The 12,576-nt window shown below is 44.8% G+C and overlaps 1 protein-coding gene across 1 annotated transcript; it reads right to left on the reverse strand.

The window, feature by feature from the left end:
- Positions 1-8,269: 8,269 nt before the first annotated feature.
- Positions 8,270-11,398, reverse strand: LOC141028624 (tyrosine N-monooxygenase-like). Its single transcript, XM_073506107.1, has 2 exons — positions 9,361-11,398; positions 8,270-9,233 (listed from the first exon to the last, which is right to left on the reverse strand). Exons 1-2 carry the CDS (start codon positions 10,327-10,329, stop codon positions 8,592-8,594), a joined length of 1,611 nt encoding a protein of 536 aa, XP_073362208.1. The 5' UTR covers positions 10,330-11,398; the 3' UTR covers positions 8,270-8,591.
- Between the last annotated feature and the right edge of the window lie 1,178 nt (positions 11,399-12,576).

The raw sequence follows: 12,576 nt of genomic DNA on the forward strand, positions 1-12,576 counted from the left end.
CATGGAGGGGGGGGGGGCTTTGCGGGCTTCCGGACCGCTGGCACGCCTGCTTCTGACCACCCTGGCCCACCCAAACACCCTCCCTCACACACGCGCTTTTCCCGCACGAAACGGTCAGCACCAATCCAGAGTGTCAGTGCCCGCATTCCAGCCAGAGCGGATGCGACCGCTCACTAGCGCCGACATTGAAGCGGCATGCCGGCCAAGAGTGCACCGCCCACGTCGCTTCCCGATGCACGACGAGTCGGCGCCACCCTCGCCGGTGCATTGCACCATGACCATCGGCGAGGCCCGTGCCCATTACATCGACATGGTACAGGAGGAGCAGTTCCGGGGGGTGCAGGCCGACGCTACCTACAACCACAAACTCCGCCATGAGCACTTGCGGGCGAAGGAGCAGCATGCCGGCGGCAAGGCGATCGTGCCGGACGCGGATGCGGACCACGGAGGTGGCGTCCGCCTACACGAAGAGCGACAAGGCGGCGAACCCGGTGTTCGGTGACCCAGGTACACATTCTTCCTACAATTGTCCAAATATATACTATCAATATCATCCAAACAGTGCGTGCATGCGCGGTATCCCTTGTTTGTCTGTCCTGAAAGGTTACTGAGAGCAGGCCAATCATTGATGGTCACGAATAGCAACGCCTTTAGGTCAAATTCTTCCCCCATGTGCTCATCCCACGCACGTACCCCTTTTCCATTCCACAGTTGTAAGAGTTTTTCAACTAATGGCCTTAGGTACACATCAATGTCGTTGCCGGGTTGCTTAGGGCCTTGGATGAGCACTAGCATCATAATGAACTTCCGCTTCATGCACAACTAAGGAGGAAGGTTATACAAACATAGAGTCACAGGCCAGGTGCTATGGTTGCTGCTCTGCTCCCCAAAAGGATTAATGCCATCTGCGCTTAGACCAAACCATATGTTCCTTGCGTCATCTGCAAACTCCTTCCCGTACTTTCTCTCGATTTTTCTCCACTGCAACCCGTCAGCGGGTACTCTCAACTTTCCGTCTTTCTTACGGTCTTCTCTGTGCCATCGCATCGCCTTGGCATGCTCTTTGTTTTGGAACAAACGTTTCAACCGTGGTATTATAGGAGCATACCACATCACCTTGGCAGGAATCTTCTTCCTGGGGCGCTCGCCCTCGACATCACCAGGGTCATCGCGGCTGATCTTATAGCGCAATGCACCGCATACCGGGCAAGCATTCAAATCCTCGTACTCACCGCGGTAGAGGATGCAGTCATTAGGGCATGCATGTATCTTCTGCACCTCTAACCCTAGAGGGCAGACAGCCTTGTTTGCTTCGTACGTACTCTCGGGCAATTCGTTATCTCTTTCTATCCTACCATTTCATGATTTTTTTTTCTTTATATTGGGCCAGTGATTCTTGGTTGTTTTGCGTACATACAAATAATCTATCGATTACAAACATAGAAAAAAGGTTGTTGGTCTAGTTGGTTATTGGCTAGAATGACCAAACATTAATTCCACGCTAAAGCCTTTATAGGGACGTAAAAGTCGGAAGGAACATACAGTTCGGCTCTAAGCCTAAAAATGAAATTTGTCGGCTAACTTTAGCGAGTCTTAATAATAATAAAATGAACTATGCACCGAACGTTTCGGTGTACCATCGTCGCTGAGAGGTTTGCTGGGACTATGTCTCTCTCTTGCTCCTTTTCAAGGCATCGTACATGTCTCCCTCTCTCACTTTCCAAGTTTCCATATTTGTGGCCACGGGAGAGAGGTACCCCGTGTGATATCGTACAACAGATGTGACAACCTTGTACGTGCTCTCAACGACCACAAATCAACTCTCGATCACGCGGCTATGGTTTCTTTGAATCTTCTCTCTCTCTCTCTCTCTCTCTCTCTCTCCATCTGAAAATATGACATTCTGGTACGACCTCCTGACAACCACAACTTAAGGCATGATCGAGCGAGCGTGGTTGCTTTGATTCTTCTTCACAGAGAATCTTTCTGCAGTACACGGTCATATGTAGCCAAGCTATTTAAGACTGGCCAATGACCATGACTGATAGACACTCACGGGTTCACAGCTAGAAGATGAGCCAAGGTTGGTCACGAGTCCCAGTCGAGTTGCCCTGGAGACATGTACAAATGTGTATTTGATACATTAAGAAGTGTTGATATTTTGCTGGCCAATCTAATAGACGTTGTATTAGTAGTTCCTGATTCAATCGCGCAGCCATGGAAAATAGATAGTTGTGAGATTTTGACACACTTAATTTTCACACTACTCCTTTCAGCCCCATAAGAGAAGTTGTCATTCTTGATATTAAGACGGTATCCCGAGGTAAACTTTAACAGCTAATTTTGATCGTATATTTTGGAGGTACATTTTGATATACAGACGTGCATACGATTTGTAAATATATAATCTGCATTTTAGGAAGATACCGGAGTCATATAAAACTGTAATTAAAACAAAACGCGAATTTGGCTCACTTTAAAACTCAGTTTGAGTTAGCTCAAACCAGCCTAAAATGATCAAAGCTCGAACTTGTACTCGAGCTGCTTAAAAAAAATCTACATCATAGCATTTTCTGATGTTCTAAAAAAACTAACCACACGCTACACCTGTCATGACATCAGGAAAAGTTTCATAGGTTTCAGACAACATTATTTTTGAATTTTATTTTTATTAATAATTACAACTAAGTTGTGAGTTTCAATTTTGACATATAATTATACTTGAAAGTAGCAACAATAATTTCATCACACATAAATACCTTAATTATGATTTTATTCCAACCTTTCAAAATTAGTTTTAAATGTATAATTGCAATTAAATTTTAATTATATCTAGTTAAATACAAATTTATCAATAAAGTGTCAAAAACATATAGCAAATAATGGAACCTACAATGTTCAAATCATTTTCCATACAATACCAATGTCACAAAACAATAACATAATAAAATCTAAAAACATGAAATTAAACAAAATACCTACATGTTTGAGTAGTGGCCGGCAAAGGATGGTGCTTGCCACTGGTATACCTCCCACCACTGCTGATCTAACTACTAGTGGCGGGCAAGTGTATGGTATTCGCGACTGGTATTGTTGGCGCATGGCTAACCTATGTCTAGAAAACCAGTGGCAGGCAGTAATTTTCGCTCTCCACAGATAACTTAATTCCAGTGGCGAGCATCTTTTTGCACTCCCCACTGGTCTCTAGAAAAGATAACTGTGGCAGGAATCTTTTTGCACCCAGCCTGCCCACCACTAATGCGACCCTACCTATAAGGAGTTTACTAGTGGTGGGTAAGACCGAGGGGCTTACGTGTGGTAGGGCTGTGGTTGCCTTCCCTTTGACAGAGCTTGAGCGATTTAATAGGCTATAGGCCTAAAGGCTTTGTCGGAAGGGATTTGGGTTATCAGGACGGTGTTGACCGGCCCAAATAGAATATTATCTCTATTTTTTCCAAAATTCGCTGTGGCTCCAGTCCAAGGTATTCCAACATTGCTTTCAAGAAATCATAGCTTCGCTTTTGTTTGAGTTGGAAACCATTTTGAACATTCCAACATTGCATGAAACAATGATATGCAAGTGCTATGCTTCGATTAACATCATAATTTGGAGAAGTGGTTATTTTACACGGCAAGTGGTTTTAGCTATGGGAATCATCTCTTTATATCTCCCATAATGCCCTTTTTATACTAGTCTAATCCTATTGATGGAGTACTAGGGTTTTACCTAAATGGAGGTGGCGATGATGATGCCGATAACTATGAGGACCTTTGATAAAGTGCCTACTATGAAATGGTAGACTTCACAAAGCTCGGTGACGGGAAATGGCAAGCCATTTCTAGTGCCTCATATCTTCCTTATATAGATGTTCAATCATGCGAATTAGTGCTTGTGGCAGCAGACGTAGAACCAGTGGTCATCGTTCCTTCTTACCACATATGAAAATTATCTATTTCATGAGTATATTATGGAGATATGATAATCTTTCCATATTCAGGCCTATCTATAATGAAATACAAAATAAATATCAGATTTACGCATCTTGCAATGAATTACCCATTCGTAGAAAACTTAAAGGGATAATCCTAGTATATCGAGAGATCGCTCCTGAGAAATGAAAACAGAACAGCCTAAAAAAAGGATCGCCCAGCCCCCGAGTCGCCCCTACCTGGCCGCTCGTGGGTAGCCCACCAGCGGCGCTCCTAGGCCGAGCACCTCTCACTCTCATCTCACCGCTGCCTGAGGAGCCCATCGGCGAAGCCTGTGCAGAGTCCAGGGAGGCGGCGGCGGAGCATCTTGCTGGGAGGGTAGGCATGCAGATCTCGGCCATCAGGGAGCAGCATCGTATCCTCCTTCCCTTGTCGTGTGATTGCTCCTATGATGGCCAGGCATGCCTACCTGAGGCTGCGCCGCTTGGGGCGCGTGTGGAACACGAGAGTGCTGCTAATTCACGCCGGTGGATGCAAAGGCGGACGCTCGCGGAGGCGCGGCTGGGCCTCATGCATGAGTGGAGGTCACTGTCAGGGAGGCCCATCACGGATCTACTGGGCGGCAGCATGTGGACTCCGATAGCGTGCTGGTCTCGGACGGCGGCCCCTGGTTTTCACTGTCCCGGAAAACCAGATCATACCTCCGCGTTGTCTCCGTGAGGTGGCTGGGGCAGTCACACAAGGCAGCATCACCGCCTCCCCATCCTCCCGCTTCAGGCACCAGAAAACATTGTCGAGCAATGATCGCTGGTGGCTGCGCCAGGGGAATTTCTCTGGGGACTTGGGGATCGATCAATCCAACAAGGCATGGTGTCGTGTTGATGTCGTCGGTGTTCCCGAGGCATTGACCAACGGATTGGTACGGCCATCGAAAGATCTTTGTGAGGGTCTCTCCCTTTAGATCCAGTGGTTGACTTCTGCACTGAGATGCAAACTATGGACGACGGCTTGATGCATAGGGATGGTTGTGCAGCGGCAGTGGTCACACATTCAGCTGGGGTCGCGAAATAGTGGTGGTGACAACACATGAGTGATGTCGATGGTGGTGTTACTCGAGCACCCGACTCGAGCTCCGGGGTGAAAGCCTAGGTTAAAACCAATTTGGTTATGGTTATACCTAGCAATGATGATGTTTTTACGTCGTTACCTTGTAAGGCATTGGTAGGATATGCTCAGACCGGCACTTCAGGGTGAAAAGTCGTAGTCGCCATATTCGAAGTCCAAGAGTTGAGAGCCTCGAAGCTGACCAAGCCGACACAGAAGCACTAGAACGTGGCACACTGTGGCTGCTACCTAAGAAAGCAAACAAGCCAGCCTCCCAAGGCCTGCACAAACTCTCGAAGCTTCCAAGTGATGCTGCATAAGCCGCTGCCACGACACGGACGGAGCCCGAGGACAAAATGACAACAGTACTGCTGCCGCCGCCGCCTCCACAGCAAGACCAGGCCCAACATCCACTTGTCCTTTAGCACTGAAGCCCGGTGAGCCGTCGTTGAGGTGGAGCAAGGATTGGGAGAACATTATTTTCATTTGCGTCGAGATTGTTCCCTTCCATGGAACCGCCTTAGACGCAAGCCCACATCCTATTTCCACACCGGACAACCAGATCCGGGGTTCCCGCTCCCCCACCCTTCCGCCGCCGGAGCGCCCGGGGAGTGGAGTTTAATTAGATAACATAAGAGAGACAACAACTCCCGCATCTACATTCAAAACTGCACAGGCGAGGTGTCTTAGAAAAAAAATCTTCTTAATGATTCAAAATTGGCAAGTGCATATGAATCTGGAACGGAAAGTGCATGGATGAACTCATGGGCATATGAACCCACTTTGGAAAACCCATTTCTAATTGCCCACAAAAAATTAAAAAAGTTTCACGCATACATCTTCACATATATACTTATAATAAGACTTCTCCCATGTCCTCAAGAAAAAAAAGTAAATACTCACAAACATATTCATGTTCAAGAACAGATGGGTACTGTATATGATTAAGGATTCGAACATATAATCTTCCATCAAGTAAACCAACTAGCATCAACTAGAAGATGTAATCAACGCTACTAGTAACCCACAGGTACCAATCTGAGATGAATGGTGGCAATGTTGCGCATAAAAATAGAGGGCGCGGCACATTGATCATAGAAGACCTTGGCATTGCGATTTCTCCAAACATTCTAGAGAATGACAATGTAGACCATGGAAAGCTGCGTTTCTGTGTGTGGTGCTAAGACTTAACCATCTAGAGTCCAAAAAACATTAGTTCTAATCCCAACTAACAAAACATCTTGTCATCTATTTTAGTTATCCACTAAAAGCACAATTCGAAGGAGAATCAGAGAGATATGGAACAAATATTAACAAAATCCTAAAATATCATGCCAATGATGTCATGGATCATTTCCTTATTAATGGATCATTTCATCCACACTAGATGAACCCATTGCGTACAAGGCGTAAAACAAAATGCAACCAAGAAGGGAGGCTAACTATATGAAATATAATCGAAAGAAATGCTCGTTGCACCAACAGGGCAAAATCAAATACAATTGACAAACCGAAAATTTGCTTAATATTCATGGGCCTTAGCTAAACAAAATGAAGAAAGAGTTGAAGGAAATCATCAGCTTGGGATGTGACGGTGGGGTGGGGGTGGAAATCGTATATATCAGTAAAGACCTACTCAGATGCACAATTACCTTTCAAAATGGTTTGGATTCCAAATATGCCACAAAACATTTGCACCTGCTATACATACACCACCATCTTGAGTTGATCAGATGTTGACTATTTAAATGTAAGCCTTGTCAGATTATTTTGTATCATATTAACCATTCTCGTTGGGAGGTTCTTGACCTCCTCGGGCTTGACCAAAGGTTGGCCCTGGACATATTTCCGTTTTATTTCCTCCTCTCTAAGCGGAGACATGGGCTCGAGCTCAAGGAGTTGTCCAACAGTGATCTTGAGCATTCCAGCCTGCATTATATGCTCCTCGGTTATTACCAGATTGTCCAGCTGGGGAACGGTTTGCCCACAATAATATTGGGCGCGCGTAATTTCATGTGTTGTTGGCACAACAAGCGGGGGGATCGATTGCGCCGCCTGTTCTCCCAGCTGGGGAACGGTTTTCCCGCATTTTTTGACAGCTGCTTGTTGGCTCGAGCTCGAGCTCGCTTCTTTCTGTAGTCATGCTCGATGTGCCTTCCTGATTTGGCGCTCATAGTCTGAGTCAACAGGCTTGGGAGCTGGTTTTCTTGCCATATGAATAAAGTGGTCAATAACTTTTTCAGGCACTTTCTCCCTTGGCGGCGGAGCCGGTTTCGGTCCAAAATGGGCATCCACTTGGGCCCGCACTATGGCTTCGTTTTGCTCCTCGGTCATGTCGTAAGGCCTCTGAGGAAGAGGAGCGAGGCTTGGACCATATTTATATCGCTTGTCTGCGCCTGTACCTCCTGTACTACCTCGACTCGTACCGTTACGCACCATAGTTGCGGCTTGTCTCTTCTGCGATTGTTGAGGCGGCAGAGACGGCTGACGTGGCTGAGTTGGAGCAGGAGTCTGCTCACGCATTGGTGGACTTGGAGGAGCGGGAGTCTCCTGATACGGTGGCGGACTTCGAGGAGGAGTCGGCTCACGCGTTCGTGGACTTGGAGGAGTGAGAGTCTGCTGACACAGTGGCGGACTTCGAGGAGGAGTCGGCTCACGCGTTCGTGGACTTGGAGGAGCGGGAGTCTGCTGACTCGGTGGCGGACTTCGAGGAGGAGTCGGCTGACGCGGTGTCGGTGGCCTTCGAAAGATGATGCAATCCTTTCTCCATAGGATGATACGATGTATGGCCTCTCCTAGTGTGTGCTCGTCGTCACCTCCAGGAATGTCAAGCTCTAGCCCCGAATATTGGTCCACCACCTCATCAACCAAGACACGAGCATAGCCCGCTGGAATCGCGTTGCAATGGAAGGTTGCTTCGGGGGGATTTGTAAAAGCAACGGCGTCCGCCACCTTCATGGATATGTTCTTCATTTTGAAGTGTAGCTCACAGTTAGTGTTCTCTATGATGTCATCCACAGGGTATCTATCCAGCAGTGCGTCGCCCGGGGGCGGAACTAACGCTGCTTCTCGGCATGGATGGGACGGTGCTATCCAATGTTGGAGGATCATCCGCTAGCTGCTGCCGCTGCTGAGACCCCCTTGATACAGCTTTTATATCTCAGAAGAAAAGATTTCTCATGACAAAAGAAACCCTAGTTAATAGAATAAAAAAACTTAGTTCATAGAACAACAAGTTAGCAATACAGAACATATCAATGCATGAGTGACATAATGGTAAGACGGGGTCAAAGCTGGGCACACAATTGTACAGGCAGGCATGTATACACCATAAACATAAAACTTTTGTGCAGTTCCAAGGATTATTTGCATGGTACACCATAATGGAAAATACAGAGGTTTTGTTTTACATAATGATAAGTACACACATCGATTGCTTCGTTTGTACACACATGCAGTGTCATAACATTACAAGAGAACCGAACGCAGCGCCAGAAACATGTAACACACACTAGTTCCAGATACATTTTATTGATACATAAATGAGAAAACGCGTATTAAATCTTTTTAGCTGGATCATATATATAGAGATGTGCAGCCAAACGTGGTGTAGCTTGCAGAACAAGGGGTTTAGCTAGTGCAAGGCCCGCATTGCGTTCTTGGAGACTGATACTCTTAACGCCGGGAAGCTTTGTCCAAGTGAATCCCTGCAACATCCTTGCAAACAACATCATTGTCATAGAGGTACCAAGTGACATCCCAGGACAACCCCTCCTCCCACTGCTAAATGAAATGAAACGTAGGCCTGGATCAGTGAGAAGTACATTCGCAGTGTTCAAATGCCTCTCAGGTTGAAACTCCAGTGGTTCAGTCCAGATCTTGGGATTGCGGCCAAGTCCAAGCCGGCTTAAAAGTATGTGGCTATCCTTGGGGATTGTGTAGCCAGCAACAGTTGTGTCCGCCATGGCGACATGGGGTACATTAAGAGCATGGTATGGGTGTATGCGGAAGGCCTCCCGGATGCACGATTTGAGATAGTTTAGCCGAGGAATGTCAGACTCTTCGACTAGTCTGTCTTTACCGACAACGGTGTCGAGTTCCTCAGTTGCTTTTTGCATGATCTCTGGCACGTTCATCATCTCAGCAAGTGCCCACTCAACCGCATTAGATGGGTTATCGACTGCTGCAAACATCATTTCCTACATCCATAGATGTGAGAATAAATAAAGTAATTAGTACAACGCAACAGAAAAGGTCAATACATGTATAATATGGCTCAAAGAACAATTAATGAACTTTCTATCGAGCTTAAGGAGACATACTAACCGCTGTTTGTGCTCTAATTTCTTGTAGGGACAGCAATGGTTGTCCCTCTGCATCTTTTAGATGAACTAGGACGTCCAAAAAGTCTCTCGCCTCTTTCTTTTCACCACATTTCTCAAGAGTGGATGACCTTTCGTGGATCCGCTCCTCTATAATGGGATCATGCAACCGGTTGAGTGTTTGCATGGCATCCTTCGAAACCTTTTCTTGGCCATCCATGTCAAGGCCTATAAGGGCTGGGAAGTAGTCGGACACGCAAAAGCTGTAGAGATGGTTGAGGGCCGTGAAGAGAGCGGCAACATGTGCCACCTCATCATGTCCAGGCCCACTAGTGGATGAAGCTGGTAGGTCACTGAAGTATCTTTTACCGAACACAAGCCTTCTTATCATGTTACCAACGAAGTGTTGGGTTACATGACGGACGTTGACAATGTTGCCTGGACATGCCATGTCGCTGCAATAAGTTTTATTAATGTACCTCACAAGGTGGTCGTACTCCTCTTTCCTGAGGTGGTAGAGCTTTCGCTCCATGGACGAGGCGAGGATCTCAACAGTGAGGACACGCCTCATCTTCTTCCACTGCTCTCCGTGTGGTGAGAAGATGGAGCCCTTGTACCCGAAGCTGAATAAGCCTGAGGCGAAGGTGGTGGGACGGGAGGCGAAAACTTCATCTTTTTTTCGCAGTACCTCACAGGCTATCTGTGGGCATGCGACAACAATGACATGAGTAGCCCCAAGACGGAGGCACATGATGTCTGTGTTCATCTCCTTGAGCAGGCCATGGATCCACCGGAATACCGCTGGCTTGTTCAGAATCAGCTGGTGCATGTTACCGATGATGGGCAGCGTGGCAGGCCCTGGGGGCAGCCTGCCTCGTCGCCCCCGTTGCTGCTGGGACAATAGCACTCTTTTATTCTTCAAGAAAAAATACACCAGCAAAGTCACCATGATAACAAGAGTACCAAGAGTCATCTTTGGATGAGCTGGGAAGGATGTTATATGGAGTAGGATAGAAGGCAATTTGTGGAACGGATCGGTAATAGACAGATATTTTAAGACTTGTGCTTGAGGACAGTCTTGCTTGGTGCATCTAAGTTTGTTAGTTCTCCGGGTATTTATAGGACAGCCGGGGAGCCTGCATCCCTGACGTACATATAATTGTTTTATCAGTTAGAGACTCCTTCCATTACCACACGTGGCCACATATACCATTCATGTCTAGAAGGATCATGCCTCGTGCATTTTCAATGCATTCTGAACAGTCCACCCTCTTTTGGTAATTTGGTAGTAGGAAAATTAGGGGCATTTCTAACATGTTTATAGTAAAAATACGAACACTTACAATACTAAATAAATATTAATAGACCTATTAATCCCTCCGTCCATAAATATAGGGTCTGATGTGTTTTTCGAGACTGCCTTTGACTATTGATAAGGTTAATAGTATATGAGATGTATAGTGTGAAATTATATCGTTGGAAGCTCCTTTCACGTCCGAATTTGACAATATGCTTCGTGTAACTTGCATGTCATATATTATTGTTCTAAAATTTGGTCAAAGTTAGCCTTGAAAACGCATTAGGTCATATCTATCTATGGATAGAGAGGGTATGAAATATGTATACTCACATTGTATTTATTTGGCTAGTAGATATTATTATTTTTCTATAAAGTTGGTCAAACTATTTTTAAAGAAATCAATTGCGAAAGGACTTGTTTTTCTCTTGAAAGAACTCGGGAGCCAACACATATACAACAAATCATACATTTATGTTTTGTCACACAAAATTAGTATTTTTTTACTGATTCATGTCGTTCGAGTTTGTTCACAAAGTCTCTCAAAAACTAAAATAAAAATCGACCACTATTAGGAAATATTGTTCGGAATGTATGCGTACCATGTCCCTCGTCAGGCTACACTCAAGCAAAATTATGCTCCATCCGGTCCAAAATGTGGGTCATATGAGATTTTTGTAAGTCAAATTACATAAACTCTAACCAGCTTTTTAGAATAAAATAGTGTAAGCATCTAGAACACTGAATCCACACCATTAGATTCACTGCATTAATTTGGTCAAACTTTACGAAGTCTGACTAAAGACAAATCTTATATACAGAGTAAATAAATAAATGGATGTTGTAGATATATATACCTTTCTTTATACACTTCTACCGAAGTTCGTGAAGTTTGACGTTTGCAAAAACCAATGCATACTGTATTATTTGATAAAGAGAGCACATAATTTACCTATGTGCATGTCACGTCGATGTGGCTGACAACGTTTTTTGTTAAATAAAGCGGCACTTGCGCTTCCTATCGTATAAGTGAGGTGTGTGCTTAAGAATATTCTGGGCGTAAAGCTTTCGTATCAGGTGGACAAACTAGGTTTAATTTAGTTAGTCGGCGAATAGTAAAAATTGGTCTGAATGATCATTTGAAAATGAAGGGCACCCTTCACTAGGAAAATTAGATATCAAGAACTGAAGTTGAACGTATATGATAAAATCAATGTCAAATAAAAATGCCCAGCTGCCAAGCATGTACAAAAGATTGGCAAGTTGAGTTGTCGATGTACCTAAAGCTGTTAAGAAAGGGTTGAGAGTAACAGGGGCTTGTAATGGATCTAGTCATTGTAGATTACCCAATGACCGAAACAATAGCATTTGCAGTGACGACCTGCTTGTGAACTGCATATGGTACAACAGATAAAATTGCTCTGCGTACAATAAAATTGCATACGAAGTTATCCTAGCCCTAATGTGAAAAAAAATGAGAAGTTGTTATGAAGTGTCATACTCAGATAGTTGTGGTGATGCACTAGTGTGAAAAGCACAACACAATTATCATATGCGACTGACTGGCTATGTAATCTTCAAACCAAAGTGAGCACTTGTACAATTTTTATGTGTGAAGATTCTTTTTGACTTTCCTATCATTTTTTGTGTCTTCATGAATACCAAGACGTTCGAGGGTCTTCATTTTTTGTGTCTTCATGAATACCAAGATGATGGTACTCCCCAAATACTTGTTGTCAAATCAAAATTAATGAGCAACTGTACCTCACCTCTGCTTAAGATTCTTGTTCGGGACTTTCAAATATGTGTTTGTCTCGACTTGAACAACGACATTTGGCTTTCAGTCAACGAATAGTAATTCTCATATGTTAGAGTTGTGGTGCTGTACTGGAGTACTAGTGTGAATAAATTAAATCATAACAC

This window comes from Aegilops tauschii, unplaced genomic scaffold, assembly GCF_002575655.3.
Source record: "Aegilops tauschii subsp. strangulata cultivar AL8/78 unplaced genomic scaffold, Aet v6.0 ptg000259l_obj, whole genome shotgun sequence".
Classification (NCBI taxonomy): Eukaryota; Viridiplantae; Streptophyta; class Magnoliopsida; order Poales; family Poaceae; genus Aegilops; species Aegilops tauschii.

Excerpts from the sequence above, each read along its gene's own strand:
- LOC141028624 (XM_073506107.1), bottom strand. The coding sequence starts at position 10,329 with ATGACTCTTGGTACTCTTGTTATCATGGTGACTTTGCTGGTGTATTTT. Across the intron at positions 9,234-9,360 it reads AAATTAGAGCACAAACAGCG|GAAATGATGTTTGCAGCAGT; the intron begins GTTAGTATGTCT and ends CTATGGATGTAG.